Below are 22332 nucleotides of genomic sequence, written 5' to 3'. Positions count from 1 at the left end.
AGCACGCGCGGCAGCTGGGCGGGGGAGGGGCGGCAGCCTGGCGGGGGAGGGGCGGCGGCCGGGCGGGGGAGGGGGCGGGGGTGGAGCGCTCGGCCGAGGGCGACCCAGCACACAGCACACTCCCTTCCGTCCCGGCCAACGCTCTCCGCGTCCTCTACACCTGCAGGGTCTCGGCTGGAAGCTGCCAAGGGGGCACGCGGAGCCCAGCCCGGTGGAGGAGCACGGAGCACGGAGCACGGAGCGCGGGCCGAGCGCACCCGGAACAGCCCCGACCCCAGAAGCCCCCGGGGGCCACCCCGGGCCTCACAGCTCCACGGCACCCACCTCACCCCCAGGGCTTTGTCCTCAGTGCCGCAGCCGTGACATCACGTGGCTTGTGAAATGGCCCAAAGGCTACAGAGGCTGTTGCTTGGCAACGGTCCCGCTGTGAACTCGGCTCCCAAGGCTGCCCAGCGGGCAAGAGCTTTGACATGACCACGATGAGCACTGGCTAGCATCGGCTGTAACCGAGGGTCGGCGTGTCTGCCTTCACCGTCCCGATCGCAAAGAAACCCTTGAATTCCAGAGCAGAATTCAAGGTCTGCTCTTTGACTTTTGAATTCCACGCCATGTCACGAGCCAGACTGCGCTAGGTTTATGCACATGTAATGTGTACCCAAGGAGAAAAACACTAGCATCATCAAAGACACTGGAAAAGTGCCACAATTTCTGCCTACAATGACTAATTTTCTTTTCTTCCTTCTCAAGGTATATATATTACAACTCTTCCATAACTTAACGCAAGCAAAGTAAATTCATTTCTTCTCACATCTGAAAGCAAAGATATCTTTGTTTACATGCGAGAATAATAATTCTATAATAATAATACCCTGGCCTTATGAGCCAGCTCTTGATATTAGGACATAAGAATGAAATGATGGTATAGAAAGAAAATCAGAGATGCAAATCCACTCAGGAGTTTTCTCGTTACAGGATATCTAGGCTAGAGAGTAGGTCCAAGGTAGAAAGCGGCTTCTTTCTGCCTGTGGGGGGGGGGCGGGGAAGGAATTCCCAAAACCAAAGCCAGTCTATTATAAAATACAGATCAAAGGTTAAAAGGCAAACTCTACTACATTTAGAGAATGAAGATCTACTGGTTTTCTCTACCCTCCACACGGTACCTAGGCAAATGTGTCACACAATTTACACTGGTCATAGGGGGAAAAAAAAGAACATGGAAAAACCAACAACAGAAGGACCAGACACGCACCCCTTTCCTCCTTTAGTCTGATTATCGGGCGTCTCCGAGCGTGGTCCAGATTTAGACTTGAACCACCCAAGAACGTGGTGCTGCCTCGCGTCGAGGGCTCCCGGTGCCGCCCAGCGGGACGCCGTGGGGAAGCTAGCTAATTTTAGGTCGGGTGCGAGCGATACAGTCAAACCTAGTCGGGATGCGCGGGGGAGCGGCTGCCGGCGTGGGCGGGCGGGCGGGCGGGCGGGGGGCGGCCGACCGCGCGAGGAGCCCCCGGCTGGCCCGGCCGGCCGGCGCGGGCGGACGGGGGGCGGGGATCCCAGTCCCTTCGGGCGTCTGGCCCGGGGCCCGGCCTTCACTTCTGCTGGGCGGCCTGGAAGGCTTGCAGCTCCAGCTGGTACCACTCGGGCGCCTCGGGCCCGCTCTTCCCCGGGGGGCTGTGGTCGTAGCCGTAGGCCACCGTGAGCTCCTCCTCGGCCTCCACGGAGCGCAGCGTGCGGATGCACTTGATGGGACCGAACCGGGGGTGCATGAACCTGGGCATCGGGGAGCACGGGGTCGGGCGGTGCTGGACTTCGACTGGACAACCCAGCAGGTGCGCCGGCCTGCGCGGGGTCCCGGCGCTCTGCTATGCCTCCCCCCCCACCTCGCTCTCTCTCCGCTTCCTCCCTCCCTCCCTTGCCTTTTGGGCAGCTACTGGGGCCTGGGCGCCGTCCCTCGGCTTTTCGCTCGAGGCTGGTGCTCAACCACTTGAGCCACAGCTCCGCGTCTGGCTTTTTGGTGGATCGTCGGAGCTCGGAGTCTCACAGGCTTTCCTGGCCGGGCTGGCTTCGGCCTGCGACCCCGCATCCCGGCCTCCCGAGTAGCCAGGTTACAGGCGTGAGCCGCCCGTGCCCGGCTCGTCTAGTCCTTTTGGATTCTGAGCTCGCCGAGGCCCATGGCAAGTGTTCCCGGGGCCTGTGGACGGAGCAGCCACCTCCCAGGCCCGGGGACGCCTCTTCACCCCTTCTCCATCCCGGGCCCCAAGGCATCACCCCCCCGCCCCCCCCCCCCGCCGGGCCCCGACTTACATGTCGTAGATGCAGTTGGGAGTGAAGGAGTGGTTCGCCTTGTGGCCCAGGGAGGCACAGTACCTGGTCACGTGGTTGTAGGGCTCGGGCACGTCGATGACCGTCTCCTCATCCAGGGAGAGGGTGTTGCCGTTCAGAGCCCAGTCCCTGCCGTCCACCTGCGGAGACGAGACGCGGCATGGGGGAGGCGCCGGCTCCCCGCGGCTGGCTCGGCCTCGGCCGGGGGCCCCGCAGCCCGCTACACACGGGTGACGTAGCACGCTGCCCGGGGACGAGGCGGGCTTGCTCACGTCACACAGAAGAGGAGGGACGCGACAAACACAAGCAGAGGGCCTGACCCCAAAGGAGACGGAGGAGAGGCACAGGGAGAGAGAGGAACAGAAACGGAAGCGGGGTGTGCAGGGAGCCTGGTGTGCCCCGGGAAAAGGCCTTTCCTGGGCTCCAGGGCCTTCACGGTGAGCAGCACCCAACCCCCAAGACAGTGCGCTTCCCTACCCACGACTGGACCACTACCCACAATCCTCCAGTACAGTGCGCTTCCCTGCCCATGACCGGACCATTACCCACAGTCCAGTACAGTGCGCTTCCCTACCCATTACCCACAATCCTCCAGTACAGTGTACTCTTCTACCCACTACCCACAGTCCTCCAGTATAGTGTGCTTCCCTACCCATGACCAGACCATTATCCACAATCCTCCAGTACAGTGCACGTCCCTCCCCATTACCCACAGTCTTCCAGTACAGTGCACGTCCCTACCCATTACCCACAATCCTCCAGTACAGTGCGCCTCCCTACCCATGACCGGACCATTACCCACAGTCCTCCAGTACAGTGCACTCTTCTACCCATTACCCACAGTCCTCCAGTACAGTGCGCCTCCCTACCCATGACGGGACCATTACCCACAATCCTCCAGTACAGTGCACCTCCCTACCCATGACGGGACCCATTACCCACAATCCTCCAGTACAGTGCACCTCCCTACCCATGACGGGACCCATTACCCACAATCCTCCAACACTCGGACCCACACCCCGTACCTGCGAAGGCCTCTCAGCTGCCACTGGCGGCTCACACCTGTAATCCTAGCTACTCACGAGTCTGAGGTCTGGGGGTCAAGGTTCAAAAGCAGCCCAGGCAGAGACGTCCATGAGACTTATCTTTAATTAGCCAGCCAGCAGCTGTGTTGGAGCAAGTGATAGAGTGTGAAGCCGGAGAGGACGCTTGTCTGAAACACTCACCTCCTGGTGCGTGATTCGGACTCCATTGTAAAAAGACATGACAGTGTTCGGACCCACAGGTATCTTGGAAAACAGCCCTTCTCCTGCGCTGGAAATGAGGGACTCGGCCACGTAAACCCTGAGAAGAGGGGAGAAAAAAAGCCAAACCATGATTTCTTTGACTCCAAAATGAGGACCAGCTCCTAACGATCCAATAAAGAAAGAAGGAAGGAAGAAACCGACAAGCCGCACTACGCCAGCATGGAGCGTAGAAGAACCGGAGTACGAAATTACATCCGGGAAGCCGCTCGGTACGTGCTACGAGGACATGTGTATTTTTTCCTCTTGTAGCTGTTTCAGCTCATAGTTAAATGACTTTGGGTCTTATCAGACAAGAAAACATTTTCCAGGCTTAATTAACTAACCGAGTTTGTCAAAGCCACGGTAGAGGCCTGTTGTGAACACCAAGACGAGTCATTTCTACGAATGAGCGCTAGCTGGTGGGACAGAGCTGATGAGGGGGCTGAGGCACCGGGCGGCCGAGACCCGAGGCCCGGGCTCGCTTCCGTCAATCGGGTTTCCTGGCACAGGGCCGTGCCCCCTGGGGTCCCGCCGGGTTCCGCCGCGCAGCACCAGCTACAAAGGCCGAGCCGGGTCGCGGCAGCAGAGGCCGCGGGGCCCACGGGGCCCACGGGGCCGGAGCCGTTCACGCGCGGCTCTTCACACCGGCTGGCCAAGCCCCGGTTTGCCAGTGGAGAAAGCCCGTCGTGGCCGGGGGCGGGGTGGGGGTGGGGGCGGGGGTGGCACTCGGTGACGGCACGCGCGTCCCGTGCTCGCGCTCCCACCTTTGGACACCCACGCGGGAATGGCCGCGTGTAGTGGCATGTATGTTTCCTTCGTGGGCTGGGAACCTCAGCGACTTCTCGCATCCCTATTCCTGCTCTGCACTAGAACTGCACACCCCGCCCCCGCCCCTGCCCCTGCCCCTGCCCGCCCCCCCCCCCCCCCCCCCGCGGCGCGCTCTTCTGGGCTGGCGGGGCCCGTTTTCGGCCCGAGCGCGCTTCCTTTCTGTGCTCGGCTCTGTCAGGAGAACCAACAAGGACGGCTGCACGCCAGATCCCAGGTGTTCGGAACCAGGACGCGTCCCCATCCACCTCCGCTGGCTTCCTTCCACCCACTCTGGGACTCGGCTCTGGGCCCTGCGTCTCCTGTCTGACGCACGAGACAGATCCGAACCCAACTTGAGGTCTGGGGTCCAGCCTCAGGGACCCTCAAAGGTTTGGCTGAGCCTCAGCCCACCTCCCGAGCTCTGGTGTAACAGCTCCGCTATAAACAGCTCATCTACGTCAGAGCCGTTACCACCATAGCAGACACCACCGACACCTCCGGCTTGAGCACCGCTGTGTTTGGGGGTGAATGCAGACACCGCCCCTCCCTGCTTTGAAGTGGGGCCACGGCCTGCAGCCGGTGACACCGCGCGCGTGGCCCTGTGTGCGCAGGCGGAGGGAAAAGCCGCCCCGATGGGGTCTTTACTTAGGAACCAGTAGCTAGGGAGCGGGTCCTAAGGGATCTCAGGGAAAGCCCCATCATGAGTTGGGGGCTGGAGAATTAGCATGGCGCACACAAGGCCAGGAGCCGGGGGAGAGAGAACTGGACACGTGTGCTTCCAGACCCGGGGCCTCGTCTCGTGGGAAGCGGAACGGGGTCTTACGTCTTATGGCTTGTGTCCGTCCTGCTTCCCTGGGGTGAATAAAGCAGGTGCCTGGCTTTGCACTCCAGACCCTGTGTGTTGGGCTAAGGAGAAAAGGAGGTGTTCCTGGGGTGCATAGCAGACTTTAGGTGGGTGCAACGTTCCCCTGGAGGGCAGCGCGGGCCTCAGCGCAAACAGAGGCACCAGAGCCCTCCGACACGGACAGGGTGTGGCGCGTCTGCGTGCGTGGCCACGGCTGCGTGCGTGGCCACGGCTGCCGGGCCCAGCGCCTTTTTACCTAGAGCTTTTTTTTTTTCTTTCTTTTGGTGGTGCAGGTACTGGGGCTTGAACTTGGGGCCTGGGCTCTGCCCGCCCCCCCCCCCCCCCGCCGTGGCACGGGGGCGGGAGGGAAGGAGAGCGCCCTTCCTCGGAGCACACGGATGTTTCCCTGGAGGGCGTGGGAGCGCGGGCCCTGGGTGGAGGCCGCCGAGCCGCGAGGAACACGTTACCTCTCGGATTCGTAAGGATCTGGAAGAAGAGCGTTGGAGGAGATGCAGGACGAAGTCGACTTATCAAAGTGGAACACAGAACCTAGAAAACAAACTGACATGTGAGCGCGGAGTCCAGGACAGGACGCCAGAGCCGTCTCTCTACCCCGGGACAGGACGCCAGAGCCGTCTCTCTACCCCGGGACAGGACGCCAGAGCCGCCTCTCTACCCCGGGACAGGAGGCCAGAGCCGTCTCTACCCCGGGACAGGACGCCAGAGCTGTCTCTACCCCGGGACACGAGGCCAGAGCCGCCTCTCTACCCCGGGACAGGACGCCAGAGCCGTCTCTCTACCCCGGGACAGGACGCCAGAGCCGCCTCTCTACCCCGGGACAGGACGCCAGAGCCGTCTCTACCCCAGGACAGGAGGCCAGAGCCGTCTCTACCCCAGGACAGGAGGCGCTAGTCAACTACCCAGGGCGCCCGTCACACTAGGACAGCAGCGAGATGGCGAAGGAGGTGGTCATCAGCTCCCAGCTTTACTTTCTTTCTTTTTTTCCCCAGTCCTGGGCCTTGAACTCAGGGCCTGAGCACCATCCCTGGCTTCTTTTTGCTTAAGGCTAGCACTCTGCCACTTGAGCCACAGCACCACTTCCGTGGCCTTTTCGGTGGCTAATTTGAGATGAGTCTCACAGACTTCCCTGCCTGGGATGACTTTGAACCTCGATCCTCAGCAGCTCCTAAGCAGCTAGGACGGTCGGCACGAGCCTCGGACACCCGGCCCGCGTAAGGAGTTTAAAGAGGGGATTTAAGTCGGGGAATTGGTTCTACAGGGGCCAGAAGAGCCGGGGGCACCGCAGGAACGGCCCGGGGGACGACCCACACAGGAAGTGAGCTCCAGAGGGAGGACCACCGCCCACCGACGGCTTCAGCCTGGCTTTTCCTTTGTCCACAGTCCCAGACCCGGTGTCCCAGGCACGCCGGGCCAGCGCGCTGCCGCAGAGCGACCGGCTGATGCCGACCCACGCGCCGCGCGGAACTCGCATCGACCTCCTTCCTCACGCGCCAGGTCTCACCGCCGACGCCCCCAGGGCGCCACCGCGACGCCACGAGGCTGCCCCCGACAGCAGGCGGAGACGAAGCCTCGAGCACCACGCGGGGCTTCTGCCAAGACGAGGAAGCCCACGCCGCGCCGCCCACGGCGCTGAGCCTCGCGTCGCCCGCCCGGGGGCCGGTGCAGAATCCCACGCTGCCTCGGGACCGCGTCACGCTTTGACTCGCTACACACGCGGAGACGTGGGCTGGGGGGGGGCTGAGCGGCAGAGCGCTCGCCCCGCACGCTTCGTGAAGCCCCGGGTTCGGGGCCTCAGCACCGTATACGGGGGGAAAAGCCACGCGTGGCGCGGGGGCTCGAGTGGCGGAGTGCTCGCCTTGAGAGAGAAGAAGCCCTCGAATCCCCCGGGCACACGCGTGGCCCCGCGGCTCTGTCTCTGCCCCCGCCGCCCCGCCCTGACTTACTATCGGCCAGCAGCTCGAAGTGCGGACTCCCGTCCACCGTGGACAGCAGCGTGGCCCGCTTCCCCTCGATCATCTCGCCGTCGATGAACTTGCCGTAGAGTGCCGTCCGCTCGTCGGGGTACACGTAGGCGATGTTCTCCCCCGTCATCTCCCCGTCCTCGTTGACCTCCCCCACGAGGCTGCCTCCGTCCTGGCGGGAGAACCCCGCACCGGGGGGACATGACGCAGATTGGCCTCCGGGCCGCCGCCAAGGAGACCTCTGAGGACGGGCGCGGTGCCGGCGGCACCCCAGCTCGGGAGGGGCGAGGACTTCCCACGGCCGCTGCCTCGCCCTCCACGACGGGGCCATCACTGCCCTGCCGTTCCCCCCGTTCCTGCGCTGACCGGGGTCCCGGGTGACGGAGGGGGCGGCAATGCCCGCGTGCCCCCGGGCTCGACCGAGTGGGGTTCACGGCACTGCGCCCCGGGGCTCGACCGAGTGGGGTTCACGGCACCGCGCCCCGGGCTCGACCGAGTGGGGTTCACAGCACCGCGCCCCGGGCTCCACCGAGTGGGGTTCACAGCACCGCGCCCCGGGCTCGACCGAGTGGGGTTCACAGCACCGCGCCCCGGGCTCGACCGAGTGGGGTTCACAGCACCGTGCCCCGGGCTTGACCGAGTGGGGTTCACAGCACCGTGCCCCGGGCTCGACCGAGTGGGGTTCACGGCACCGCGCCCCGGGCTCGACCGAGTGGGGTTCACGGCACTGCGCCCCGGGCTTGACCGAGTGGGGTTCACAGCACCGTGCCCCGGGCTCGACCGAGTGGGGTTCACGGCACCGCGCCCCGGGCTCGACCGAGTGGGGTTCACAGCACCGCGCCCCGGGCTTGACCGAGTGGGGTTCACAGCACCGTGCCCCGGGCTCGACCGAGTGGGGTTCACGGCACCGCGCCCCGGGCTCGACCGAGTGGGGTTCACGGCACTGCGCCGGCTCCCCGCCGTCCTGCCTCGGGTTTCGCTCGCGCGCTCCCGGGTCCTGAGCGCCGCAGTGCCCGCAGCCTCCCGCCCCAGCACACACGCCACGCCACGCCACGCCACGCCACGCCACGCCACGCCGCAGGCTCCAAGTCCAGAGAGCCTGCTCCCCTCGGCTGCCCACGGAGCCCGCGCTCCACGCCAGGAGGACCCACCCATCTAGACGGCAGAATCCACCCACCGCGGGGCCGGCCAGCACGGGAGCTGCCCGTGCCATCTTTTTATTTATTTTCCAGTCATGGGCCTTGGACTCAGGGCCTGAGCACTGTCCCTGGCTTCTTTTGCTCAAGGCTAGCACTCTGCCACTTGAGCCACAGCGCCGCTTCTGGCCGTTTTCTATAGATGTGGTGCTGGGGAATCGAACCCAGGGCCTCATGTATAGGAGGCGAAGCTCTCCACCGCTAGGCCGTATCCCCAGCCCGCTAGGTGCCATCTTGCAAGTGAGCAGCCGAGGACGGAAGGACGGGGACCGCCCCACCCGTCTCCGTCTCCGTGCCGAGGGCATGGAAAGCCGAGTCCTGTCGTTTCTTTTCCTTTCTTTAACAATAAACCTAACGTGTCCCAATCACGACCAACCCATATTCCACAGCTTCCCCGGCTTTAGCACAGAGGACACGTGTCGCTGCTGTTGTTATTATTGTTATTGTTATTGTCGGCCATGGGGCCCGAGCTCAGGCCTGGGGCTGGCCCTGCACCCCCGCCGGGCCCCGGCCCCCCGCGCGGCGCCGCCTTACCGGGAAGAAGAGCCAGCACACGCCGTGGCGGACGTTGTCCTTGTACTGCCCCTTGAAGATGAGCCTGCCGTCGGGGTCGCACTCCTCGGCCGGCCCGTTCAGCTCCCCGTCCACGTAGTAGCCCCGCAGGACGCCCCCGTCCTCGTAGGTGTAGGTGCCGTGGCCCTGCAGGGCGTCGTCCAGGTAGAAGCCCTCCAGGGTGCTGTGGGGGAAGGGCGGGGGAGGGGGGGTGAGCCGGCCGCCCCCCTCCCGGAGGCCCCACGCCGCGGCCGCGCGGGGGAGGAGGAGGAGGAGGAGCCCCGGGGAGCCGGGGCAGGGCGCGGCCGCTCCCACACAGCCCCCCGGATACAGACGGACTCACGGGGCGTACACGCGCGCGCACGCACACACGCACGCGCACGCACGGCATCCCAGCCCACGGGAGCAGCGGGGCGGCGTGCGGAACCGGGCCGGCGCCCTTAGCTGATAGAGGTCACGCGCACCGGGGTCACACAGGGCATGTGTGTGTGTATGCGCGTGTGCGTGCGTGCATGCGTGCGTGTGTGTGCGTGCGTGTGTGTGCGTGTGCATGCACGTGCGTGCGTGTGCATGTGTGTGCGTGTGCGCGTGTGCATGCGTGTGCGTGCGCGCGCGTGCACCAGCCCCTCTCCTCATCAGGCGGAATGCAGCGAGTCTCAGCGCAATCGCGACGGCTCCCGCCCGGCCCGGCCCTTGCCTCCACCTGCGGCAGCGCGGGGAGGGGGAGGAGCCCCCGGCACCGCGCTGACACACGCGGGGCGGGAGAGGGGAGCCGCGGGCTGCGCGTGGACCTCACGGGGGTGGAGGCCGGCTCACCACGAGGGAGGCCCTGAGTTCAAATCCCAGCGCCTCGAAACAGGCACGGAGAGAGAAAGGCGATGGCTGTGAGCCCACACGTCGCACCGACCCGTGGGAACGCCGTGTGTGCCTTGCACTGCCGAGCACGCCTGGGCCGCACGGGCTGACGCCAGGCTGGAGGCGCAGGGCGGGGCAGGCTGGGTGCTGGGTGCTGGGTGCTCGCTCTGCCTGCTGGGGAGGACGGGGGCAAGAGCAGGTCCTCCCCACACACCCGCCAGTATAGTGCTCCACACACCCTCGGTGCTCCACACACCCTCCACGGTGCTCCACACACCCTCCACGGTGCTCCACACACCCTCGGTGCTCCACACACCCTCAGTGCTCCACACACCCTCGGTGCTCCACACACCCTCCACGGTGCTCCACACACCCTCGGTGCTCCACACACCCTCGGTGCTCCACACACCCTCCACGGTGCTCCACACACCCTCGGTGCTCCACACACCCTCCACGATGCTCCACACACCCTCCACGGTGCTCCACACACCCTCCACGGTGCTCCACAAACCCTCCGTGCTCCACACACCCTCCACGGTGCTCCACACACCCTCCACGGTGCTCCACACACCCTCCACGGTGCTCCACACACCCTCCACGGTGCTCCACAAACCCTCCACGGTGCTCCACACACCCTCCACGATGCTCCACACACCCTCCACGGTGCTCCACACACCCTCCACGGTGCTCCACACACCCTCCACGGTGCTCCACACACCCTCGGTGCTCCACACACCCTCCACGGTGCTCCACACACCCTCCACGGTGCTCCACACACCCTCCACGGTGCTCCACACACCCTCAGTGCTCCACACACCCTCCGTGCTCCACACACCCTCCACGGTGCTCCACACACCCTCCGTGCTCCGGAACTCCCGCCCCGCTGAGCACAGGCTGATGGACCCTGTGACAGGAACCACACAGACTGAGGCGCTGTGATGGTGTGGACATGCGCACAGACGTGTGTGCACGCGTGCTTACACCTGTATGTAGCGTGTGTGCGCGCGTGTGTGTTGGTTTCCGGCCGTCTCCGGCCGTCTCCGTCTCCCCAGGGCGGCCGTGTCCACACCCTGGCTCCCCCTGGCTGGGCGTGGGAGTGGGGTGCTGGCCGGGTGTGTGGGTGGTGGGCAGGGCCTCTCCCCGCAGGTGGGCCTGGGCCCCGGCCGGCCTGAGGACCTGAGGAGCGGCCCCTCCACCCCAGCCGCCGTCTCCACGCGCACACGGAGGCGGGTTTGGAGGCCCGGGACCGCCGGCCAGCGCGTGGGGGCCCCGGCCAGCCCCCCCCCGGCTCACCCCGTGCCCAGGGCCCCGGCCGGCCAGCCCCTCCCCCCCCGGCTCACCCTGTGCCCAGGGCCCCGGCCGGCCAGCCCCTCCCCACCCCCGGCTCACCCCGTGCCCAGGGCCGCAGCGGGCCAGCCCCTCCCCCCCCGGGCTCACCCCGTGCCCAGGGCCCCGGCCGGCCCCTCCCCCCCAGGCTCACCCCGTGCCCAGGGCCCCGGCCGGCCCCTCCCCCCCAGCTCACCCCGTGCCCAGGGCCCCGGCCAGCCAGCCCCTCCCCCCCCAGGCTCACCCCGTGCCCAGGGCCCCGGCCGGCCCCTCCCCCCCAGCTCACCCCGTGCCCAGGGCCCCGGCCAGCCAGCCCCTCCCCCCCCAGGCTCACCCTGTGCCCAGGGCCCCGGCCAGCCAGCCCCTCCCCCCCCGGGCTCACCCTGTGCCCAGGGCCCAGCCGGCCAGCCCCTCCCCCCCCGGGCTCACCCCATGCCCAGGGCCCCAGCCCCTCCCCCCCCCCGGGCTCACCCTGTGCCCAGGGCCCCGGTGCTGGGAGCCCTGCGGCTGCTGGCAGAGCACGTGGATCGTGAATGGGGGCTTGACAGAGTCCAGGCCCCCTCAGCTGCCCCCAGTGGGGAGGGCTGGTCTGGGCTGCTGTGTGTGTGTGTGTGACCCTCGAGTCCACGCGTGGCACACTGGCTGGGAAGCTCAGGTGAGCCTACCAATCATACGTTCACGCACGGGCTCACCAAGTCCAAGGCAGCCACGAGAACCAGAGCAGCCAACCAACCGCACGCGGGCTCCCGCCACCAAACCCGGGGTTCACGTCCGTGCGTGTCCGGACCAATCCCGCCTCGTCACCCTCGTGTTCAAGTACCAAGCACCCTGGGCACAGTGTCCCCGCGTGGAGAGGAAAGGACGCGTCCAGAAACGCGTGCTGCTGACGGGATCAAAGGAGAGCCGCGGCACGAGGTGAAAAGTGACATCTCCACACGGGAGCTATAAATAAACCGCCGTGGAAACGGGCGGAAGGTGGAAGGGATCCGGGAGGAGACACGGGAGCCAGCCCCTGAGAGAGGCCGACGCCCGTCCCCCGGGGTGCGCGGCGTGTCCCGGCCACCGGGACGTTCACAGGGTGTCGGCCACAGTCTAGTTTTAAAACAGGTGGGCAAGAGGCGTTGGGACTAAGGGCGAGGGAAGGTTGGAATTCATCACGAAACCGAGCGCACGCGCGGGATCCCGTGCTCAGGAGGCGGAGATCCGAGGATCGCAGCTCAAAGCCGGCCTGGGCAGCACGGTCTGCGCCCGTCCCCAACCACCGCCCGAGAAGTCAGGGGGCAGCGGAGACCCAAGTGATCAGGCGGGGAAGGCTGGGGCAGTGCCCGGCCCGAGTTCAAGCCCCAGGGCCAGTGGGCAAGCGCGTGCACACGCACACACATGCACACGCGCACGTGCACACACATGCACACATACACACGCGCACATGCACACGCGCACACACACAACGTGCGCATATGCACAGTGCACATACACACGCGCGCACCCGCCTCCCCCCACGGGGCTGGAAGCCCAGCGCGCACACGCGCACGCGCACACGTGCACATATGCACACGCCCCCCCCCCCCAGGGCTGGAAGCGGCCCCGGGGGAGCTCTGCGGCGAGTCCCGCGGCCTGGTTTCCGTGTCTGGGGCCGGCTCGGGCCGGCCTCGCACTCGAGCGTCCATCTCCCCCCACCCCCCCCCCCCCCCCCCCGGCACGGCGCGGGGCGGTACCTGCCGTCAAAGAAGAAGAACTTGCCGCGCCCGTTCTTCTCGCCGTGGATGAAGTTGCCCTCGAAGCGGTCGGCCGAGGAGTAGGTGACGGTGCACAGCCCGTGCGGCAGCCCGTCGTCGTCCAGCTCGCCTGCGGGGACCAACCGGGGCCGGCCTGAGCCGGGGGGCACGCCCCCGCGACGCGCCCCGCCCCCGCAAGCCCCGCCCCCCGCGACGCGCCCCGCCCCCGCAAGCCCCGCCCCCCGCGACGCGCCCCGCCCCCGCAAGCCCCGCCCCCGCGACGCGCCCCGCCCCCGCGACGCGCCCCGCCTCCCGCAAGCCCCGCCCCGCGACGCGCCCCCGCCCCCGCAAGCCCCGCCCCCCGTGACATGCCCCGGGGCCGGCCTGAGGGGGGCACGCCTCCGCAAGCCCCGCCCCCGCAACGCGCCCCGCCCCCGCAAGCCCCGCCCCTCCTCTCGTACGCCCCGCCCCTTCCTTGCCGGGCTCTCCTCGCACGCCCCGCCCACCAGCGCCCTCCCCTCTGCGCCCCGCAGGTCCCCACGGACGGACGCCGTGTGGGGCGGCGGCCCCGCGTGCCTTCTCCCCGGGCGGGGTCACTCCCGTTGAGGGGGGGCGGCCCGCCGGGGAGGTGGGGGGGCGGGCGCCCCGCCCCAACCGGACCCGACCTGACGCGGCCCCCGCCACGCCCGTCCACACCGCCGCCCGCCCGAAGGCCTGCGTGCCCGCGGCCGGGCGGCCCCGGGGGGATCCACCGCCCCCCCTTCCTCCCGTCACCCGGCGGCCCCGAGCGGTCTGCTGCGGCAGTGCTGGCGGCCGCGGACTCGGTCCACCCCCACTCGCCCGGGAGCCCGGTGTCCCGCCGTCGACCCCATCCAGCCCGCCCCGGACGGGGACACCGAGCACGTGGGGAAAACGCCTTTGGCCATGGAGACGGCGCGTCGGGGGCTGGGAACCGGGCCTGGGGGCGGGGTGGAGCGCCGGCCGGGGCGCGCACCAAGCCCCGGGTTCGATTCCTCGGCACCACGCGCACAGGAAAAGCCACAAGGGGCGCTGCGGCTCGCGCAGCTGGAGACAAAACAAGCTCAGGGACAGTGCCCAGGCCCCGAGTTCAAGCCCCAGGACTGGCCAGACACACACACACACACACCAGTTCAGTCTGTCATTCCACTTTAGACTGGAGAAATAGGGTGCCACTCGTGAGCACCTGGCACGAGCGCTTCCTGTAGACTCACCCGCCGCCCTCTCTCCACCGCCCCTGTGGATCTCCACACGGGACTCACACCCCGTGGAAACGAGGGGCTCACGGCACACAGCCCCCGCACTTCGGCCTCTGTGAGGACCCGTCCTAACCAGAGTCCCGGGCTGGAAGTGGAGCCCGCGTGGCAGACTGCCAGCCGTGACCCACAAATCCACGCAAGAACGCGAGGCCCTGAGGTCAAGCCCTGGCACGATACACGCTGGCTCACACGCACGAGAGCACACGCACGCACGCGCACACAGACAGACAGACACACACACACAATCTCAGCTCTGCCCCATGGGGAACTGAGGTCCTACGGCCTCTTCCACCAGGCCAACGGAGGGAGTCCTTCGCGTGGCTTCGTGCCTCTCTTTAGAGGCAGAGAACGACAGCGAGACAAAGGTCATTTGCCATAAGACACGGGAGGGGCCTGTGACCCTCCCGTCACTCGGCTGCTCGGGAGGATTAGGAAGCCGGTCAAGGACTCCTCTTGACTGGTTTTGTTTCCTTTGCACCAGCAGGATGCGTTCCAGGGAAGGCGCTGGAATTAAAGACGGGGACTCCTGACGACTTCCATTCCCGAAGGTGCAGTGGCACCGAGTAGTTTTCCAAGCAGTAGGAAACTGCTTACAATCTACATTAGCGATGACGAGGCATACAAAAACCAGAGCCCGCCATCTCCAGCTAGAGGATCACCAAGAGACTTTCTACGCAAGGGAAGAGAAGGGATTGGATTACCGTTCCCCGGCCTCTCCGTTCCCCCTGCCTTCCTCCCTCCTATTTGGTGTGTACCAGCTTTTGAACTCAGGGCCGTGTGCTTGCTAAGCTTGCCCTACCCCCTCGAGCCCCATCCCCAGCCAGCTCTATCCTCCTGGGACTCTTGCTGGAATGCTGCTTGGGCAATAATAAGATCGTGTGATATTTTTTTTCCCATGACAGTAACAGTCAATGAATGGTGAGGGAAATGGCTACGCAGAAGGGAAGCCGTTTGGGTGGGGCCCGGGGAGTTCAACTTCCCAACCATCTCAGGAATGTCTCTGTCAGCGCAGGCGCAGGACCAGGTCTCCAGCTCCACCAATCCGCTTCCCGACAGAAGAGGGCACCCTCACCCCCCAACACTGGCCTGCACCCCCACAGGACGGTTTGTGGCTGAGCTAACTCTCGCAGGACAGCTTACAACATGTTCTCAGCCGGGTTGCCTGCCTCTCCCCCCATTACCTTCAGGGAGGGGGACTTCAGTCCTGGCTCTGACCGAGGTCAGGCTGGCCGGGCCGGGTCAGCCCGTGCCTCGCAGGCCGGTCGGTCCCCGCCCCACAGAGGGGGGCACCAGCCCCGAACGACGGGAGCCCCGACAGCCGAGGCGTCAGGAAGGAAAAGCAAGAGGGACGACCCACGAGTCTGCTCTCCCGTGTTTGTCTAGAGATGATTTTCTACTGAACGGATGGAAAGTTGATATTTTTTTTCCCCTCCCTGGAATTACTTTGAAACGCGTGTCCCTTGATCTGAGGAGGGGCGCGTCGGTCTACGTCGTGGACACAGGGACCCTCGGCCAAGGAAACACTCAGCTGCAGGGACCTCTGCTGACAGGAAGCGTGTGTGTGCGTGTGGTGCTGTGCGCATTCACTTCCCAACGAGGACCCCTTTCGTACACTGTGGATTCTGGGGACCAGATCACTGCTAAGACAAACCCAAGCAGGCCAAGAGGAGGCGGGTTGCTGACGCCCGTCGCGTCTGCCTCGGGCGCCGTCGGTGGTTGGCTCTTCTCAGGAGGAGGCTCTGCAAGAGCGCCACAGTTCCTGCGGAGGGCCGAGCGCTTCCGCACGCCCCTGGGGCCCCGGGTGAGCAGCAGGGCGGGCGAGGACGGTGCGATGGGGCGCGGCTAGTGAAGGTGTCCTCGCTGTTTGGGGGGTGGCTGGCTTGTGTCCCGGTCCCATGGCTGCGAGGAGCTGTTTTTCCCTCAGTGTCTCCCGCGGCGTCCAGGCCGTTCTGGGCGCCGTCGTTGCTTTTTCGGCCCTGATACCTGTACACTGCAGAGCTGCACGAGGCCCGCGCGCGTGCGCTCGGCACGCCCCACCTGCCCGCCGGCTCTGAGCTCCTGCTCCTCCCCAGACACACTTGCGTGGAGTCCAGGAAGTCCGGCTGTGGAGGGGAGCTCTGCGAAGGCACCCCCCCCTCTCTTCCCCCCCCAGGAAGCGTCAGGACGATCGTAACGGCCGTCTCCTCAGTGGAACGGGTGACGTCTCCGAAGCACTTCGCACAGAGCCCGCACGCGGGAGCTCCACGCAGGACGCCCGTAACCCCAGCGACTCGGCAGGCTGAGATCTGAGGAGGACGGTTCAAAGCCAGTCCCGGCAGGAAAGCCCAGGAGACTCTCATCGCTTCCCTTCTTCCCTTGTGGGCCAGGGATTGACCACGGGGCTCACGCTCGCTGGGCCTGTGCCCCACACCTCAGCGTGGCTCCCGGGTCCCTTTTGTCTGAGAGGGCGTCTGTCTCCCCTCGAACGGGCTGGGACGACTGGGCTCAAGCAGACCTCTGACGTCAGCTGCCCAGGAAGCTGGAACTACAGGTGTGCGTAACACTACTTTCCTAAGGACCTTTTTTTGTTTTTCCTATTAGGTCAGAGACCAGAATTCCACGTCAGCGACTGCCTCCTTTGCTCACCGGCTAGTGCTCTACCCCCCGAGCCGCACCTCCAACCCGCTAAGAACTCTCAAAGCGTAAAGGCTGCTTTAGGGCTGGAAGCCTCGCGGTAGTACACTTGCCTAGCAAGGGTGAAGCTCTAAGTTTGGTTTCCAGAGGTGCAAAAGAAACAAAGATTAAAATGAATAAAGCTGACTGCACTGTTTCGCTGAGAGGAACAGCTGAGCCCTCGTCCCCAGGGTGTCTGTCCTAGACATTCCAGGTCTCAGCAACGCCCCCACCCATGGGTATTAACGATGTCCCCCTTGCTCTAATGACTGAGGGCACCAATGTGCAAACTCACCCCATAAAACAGCATTCCCAAGAGACTTCCGGTCTCAATCCCAACAGACAATCAACAGGGATACATTTCTTTTGTCTTTCTTGGGGGGGGGGGGACACTCGCTTGAACTCAGGGCCTGAAATGCTGTCCCTTAGCTTTTGCACTCAAGGCCGGCTCTCTACACTTGAGGGACAGCTCTACTTCCAGGTAAGAATCTCCTGGTCCTTCCTTCCTGGCTGGCTTTGAACCCGAAGCCTTGGACCCCAGCCTCTTGAGTAGCTAGGATTAGCAACGTGAGCCACCAGCCTGGCCCCGATTGGGTCCATTTCTAAGGCACCTGCTCACATTGCGCCAAGCGCTGGGGACTGTGAACAGGAGACCAGCCAGGCACGAGCTGGGGGCCACATACACCGACCGGGACACTCGGCCTTGGCTTCTGGAGTCTCAAGGGGGGGGGGGGCTTCATCTGGGGGCGCGGCCTGTCATGAAGGATCTGCATTACATTTTTACAAGAAAAAGCAACTTTTGAGGGCCGGCGCGGATCGATCCGAGGGGGCCCCTCTTTCCATCCGGATGGGGGGGGGTACAAGAAGTCAGAGGCTTTTAGGTGCCAAGGGTGACGGTGACCAAGCTCAACGAGCACCTGGGAGGCTCCCTAAACCCAACCCTGAATTCACCCAGAAGCGAGGGGCTCCAGGCTCTGTGGGGTCACAATGGGGGGGGGGGATTTTTCTAAAGCTAAAGAGAAGAAACTAACTCGCCCTCCCCCACCCCTCCCCCCTCCCCCCTCCCCCCCACTCTTAAGTTGGTTTTAAAGTGAAGGAAGAAATCGCCCTGTGTTTCCCACGAGCTCGGATGCCTTCCCGAGGGCTCAGCCGTCGGGCCCTCCCGCACCCCGCACCCCCCCCCACCGGGCGCGCGGGGGTGGACGCGAACCCCGGGAGCCCAGGGAACCCACGCGCGCCCGCGCCTCCGCGGCGTTTTCCCGATCGCCCGTGGGAGCTGGTGTACAGAGAGGGATCGCCTAGGACCCAGACCCGACCCACCCACGACTCCATGCCGATTCCATGCCCGGTGCCCAGTGACTGAGAACGCGCCCGGCGGGCGGGCCAGGGACCCCGGACCCCGGACCCCGGCCCTCGGCCCTGCCCCGGTGGGCGCCGAGCGGCGAGGTTGTGTAACGGGCGGAGCGGGCCGGGAGATCATCCCCGAACCGGAAAGTTGGAGGCGCCCCGCGGATCGGCGCAGGGCCGGGCGCCGGGAGGGAGGGGCGGGGCGGGGCGGGGCCCGGCGCCGCCCGCGGGTTCGAGCCCCTCGCCGCCCCGAGATGACTTCATCGTCCCGGAGGAGCGGCCGCCACGTGCCCGAACCCCGGCCCCGCGCGCGCCCCGGGGACCCCCCTGGCCTCCAGGCCCCGCGCCCTCCGCGGGGACCCCGACCCCGGCCTCCAGGCCCCGAGCGCGCCGCGGGGACCCCGACCCCGGCCTCCAGGCCCCGTGCGCGCCGCGGGGACCCCGACCCCCGGCCTCCAGGCCCCGTGCCCTCCGCGGGGACCCCGACCCCGGCCTCCAGGCCCCGTGCGCTCCGCGGGGACCCCCGACCCCGACCCCGGCCTCCAGGCCCCGTGCCCTCCGCGGGGACCCCAGACCCCGGCCTCCAGGCCCCGTGCCCTCCGCGGGGACCCCGACCCCGGCCTCCAGGCCCCGTGCGCTCCGCGGGGACCCCGACCCCGACCCCGGCCTCCAGGCCCCGTGCCCTCCGCGGGGACCCCGACCCCGACCCCGGCCTCCAGGCCCCGTGCCCTCCGCGGGGACCCCGACCCCGGCCTCCAGGCCCCGTGCGCACCGCGGGGACCCCGACCCCGGCCTCCAGGCCCTCGTGCGCACCGCGGGGACCCCGGCCCCGACCCCGGCGCGGCCCCCACGCGCTTTCCCTGGAGCCGGGGCGGCTCCGCGGAGCGCACGCGGCCCCGGGCCCCGCCGCGGGTGACGCCAGGGCGCGGGGCGGGCGCGCGGCTCCCAGCCGGGGCGCAGGGCGGGGCCGCACCGGATGCAGCCGCCGAGCGTCCCGGGGCCCCCGGCCCCGCGGAGCCCCACTCCGGGCCGCCCCCCGCCGCGCACGGCGCGACCCCGGCCCGCCCCCCGCGCCCCCGGGGGCGGGAGCGGCCGCAGGCCCGACCCTGCCGATCGCGCGCCCGCCGGGCCCGGGCCGCGCCCGTACCTTCCACCGCTTCCTCCACCATCTCCTCGTCGCTGTCCATGGCGGCCGGGACCCGGAACAGCTCCGGCCGCGCGGATGCCGGCGGTCGTTCGGCTCTGCGGGCCGCAGGCGAACGTTGGGGCCGAGCCCGGCCAGCTTGGAGGAGGGGGGGGCGCGCGAGGAGGAAGAAGGAGGGCGAGCGGCGGGAGGGGCCGGCGGCGGGCGCTGTCCGTCCCCTGCGGCCTGCGGTCCCCGCGGCCTGGTCGGTGTCGCCCCGCGCCCCGCGTCTCCCGGGCTCCGCCGCCGCCGCCGCCGCCGCCGCCGCAACTTTGTGGGGCGCTGCCCCCTCGCCAGTGCGCAGCTGATCGCTGACATCACCGCGCCTGCGCCTGCGCCCCGCCCGCTGATTGACAGCCCAGCCCCGGCCGCGGGGGGCGCCCGGCTCCGCCGCCTCCCCGGACCCCGCCCGGCCCCGCCCGCCGCGCCGCCCCCCCAGCCCCCACCCCGGGGCGCCCCCGACGTCCCGCCGCCCGCCCCGCCCGCCGCCCCCCCCAGCCCCCACCCCGGGCGCCCCGACGTCCCCCCGCCCGCGCCCCGCCCCCGGCGCCCCCCAGCCCCCCACCTCGGGGCGCCCCGCCGTCCCCCCCGCCCGCGCCCCCCCCCGCCAGGCCCCGCCCCCCGCGCCCCCCCAGCCCCCACCCCGGGCGCCCCGCCGTCCCCCCGCCCGGCCCCGCCCGCCGCGCCGCCCCCCAGCCCCCACCCCGGGCGCCCCGCCGTCCCCCCGCCCGCGCCCCGCCCCCGGCGGGCGGCCTCCTGGGCCGCAGGGGCCCCGCGCGCTACGCGGGGTCTCCGGGGGTCCGGTGCGCCCCGACTGCGCGCGGCCGCGGCCCGGGCCTCGGCTCCTCCCCGGCGAGCGGCTGCGGGCTCCGAGCCCCGCGGGGACCCGGCGCGCGGGGAAGGGTGTGGTCGGGTCCGCTCGCCCAGGCGCGGGGGGCGCGGGGGGGCGCGCGGGGCGCGGGGGGGCGCGGGGGGCGCGGAGGGGCGCGGGAGGCGCGGAGGGGCGCGGAGGGGCGCGGGGGCCGAGCGGGGCCTTCTCCGCCGCCTCCCCGGACCCGGGCCCTCTCCCTCGGGGCGCCGCCTGGCGCGGGTTGCCGGCCCAGGGCGTGTCGAATAACGGGTTCCCAGAATGGAGGCTGCCCGGTGCGCCCCCGGGGGCCCCCCGCGGAGGGCAGCGCCCGCGGGGCAGGGCCGGGGCGGGGAGGAAGGAGGGGGGCATTCACAGTGTCTACAGGGTGTGGGGGCCCCTCTCCTCTGTGTGCGTAAACACCTGGTTTATAATGGTTAGAAATTACCCCGAACGAGGGTCGCTAGTCAGTTTTTTTTCCAGGTTTCGGTTTGTGGCACACAGCACCGGGAGCCCCGAGGTGCGTCAGCCCCTGGACTGGGTGAGGACGGCGGCGGCGGGGTGGGAGGCCCGGCCCCCGCGGTCGCAGCCTCCCGTTAGGCTTGAAAGCCTTCAGCTCCCGCTGCGCCACCCGAGGCCTTGGGGCCCTAAGGCTGGGCGGGCGACACCAAGCTAGAACTGGAGCCAGCGCCCCAGGATTTCACACCCCCCCCCCCTTCCTACAAAGCCACCCTCCCGGGGCTGGGATGTGAGCGCTCACCTCGCATGCATGAAGCCCTGGGTTCGATTCCCCAGCACCACGTATATAGAGAAAACCAGAAGTAGCACTGTAGCTCAAGTGGCAGAGTGCTAGCCTTGAGCAAAAGGAAGCCAGGGACAGTGCTCAGGCCCTGCCCTGTCCTGAGCTCTTTTGCTCAAGGCTAGCGCTCTGCCACTTGAGCCCCAGCACCACTTCTGGCTTTTTCTATATACATGGTGCTGGGGAATCGAACCCAGGGCTTCACGCATGCCAGGCAAGCACTCTACCACTAAACCACCTTCCCAGCCCCCACAGTGGATTCTTCACATCAATGAAAATAGAACAAGAAAACCTGTCGAAATTGTTTGAGGAACGGGGAATGGAGCGTGATAGAAGGGTTGCGGTTAGGTGGACTCTATTGAAAAAACGTGTGGAAATGTGACCGTGAACCCTCTCCCTGAATAATGTAAACTTAAAGAAAAAACAAACCCACAGAACCACACCTGAGAAGCCGTGGGGGGGGGAGTGGGGCGGGGTCTCCAGGGTCCTGCTCCTGTCTTTGGGTTGAGAGGTTGGACATCCAGCCGCACCCTTGGTGCGGAGCAGTCTCCTAGCCCTTCCCGCCTGTCATTGGCCTCTGAGAGCACCGGGGGACCCGGCACACAGCCTCGGTGGGAGCTCGGCCTCCCGGCAGGGGCCAAGGGGGAAGCAGCCCGGGCCCCCCTGGCCGAGCCACGGTGTCCGGAGCACCAGGGAAGCAGCCGCCCATCCTCTCTCGTTCCTCCCGGCTTTGGGCCCAACGTTTAGGTCACAGTCTTGGTAACTCCTTTCGAACAGCCTTGTGTTCCTGAGACACACGTGCACCGGTCATTTCGGGTGTAGTCGGCATCTTCTCTACCCCGGCAGAATCTTAGTTATAGCGCCCGCCCGTTACGCTGCATGCGGGGGCTGGGCATGGCCAGCGATGGTGTTGCAGATGGGAATCGTCTGTGTTGTATCAACACGGTGGCGTCCTTGTCACCAGCTGGATCCTCTTCCTGTGTCTGGGCTAAGTGCTCCGTTTCAGCTGCCGTCTGAAGCGCCTGGGTGTGCGGTTTGTCCACTGGCCCTGCCGCCGGGCGCCTGGAATCGCAGCTCCTCAGGAGGCTGAGGCCTGAGGAGCGCGGTTAGAAGCCAGCCCAGGCGGGACGTCCGTGAGACACTCACCCTCCATGACCTGCCGAAAGGCCGGAAGTAGAGCTGGGGCTCGCGCGGTAGAGCATTAAGCCCCGAGCACGGGGGGGGGGGGGGGCAGTTTGTTTTCCCGAGCTTCTCGCAGGGGCCGCCCTTGCTGCATTTCGGAGGGAGGGTCAAGTCTGCGGACTCAAGGGCGCGCACACCAGGACCGGTGCGAGAGCTCGCTTGC

The 22332-nt window shown here is 67.2% G+C and overlaps 1 protein-coding gene across 1 annotated transcript; it reads right to left on the bottom strand.

Moving 5' to 3' along the window:
* Window positions 1-629: 629 nt before the first annotated feature.
* Setd7 (SET domain containing 7, histone lysine methyltransferase) lies at window positions 630-19581 on the bottom strand. Its single transcript, XM_048333607.1, has 8 exons — window positions 19306-19581; window positions 12883-13012; window positions 8969-9170; window positions 7221-7410; window positions 5724-5805; window positions 3546-3663; window positions 2302-2459; window positions 630-1767 (listed from the first exon to the last, which is right to left on the bottom strand). The coding sequence occupies exons 1-8, from the start codon at window positions 19343-19345 to the stop codon at window positions 1587-1589; spliced, it is 1101 nt and encodes a 366-aa protein (XP_048189564.1). The 5' UTR covers window positions 19346-19581; the 3' UTR covers window positions 630-1586.
* Between the last annotated feature and the right edge of the window lie 2751 nt (window positions 19582-22332).

Source organism: Perognathus longimembris, chromosome 24, assembly GCF_023159225.1.
Source record: "Perognathus longimembris pacificus isolate PPM17 chromosome 24, ASM2315922v1, whole genome shotgun sequence".
NCBI lineage: Eukaryota > Metazoa > Chordata > Mammalia > Rodentia > Heteromyidae > Perognathus > Perognathus longimembris.
The sequence above is the reverse complement of the archived record's forward strand: the minus strand, read 5'-3'. Positions and strand labels throughout refer to the sequence as shown.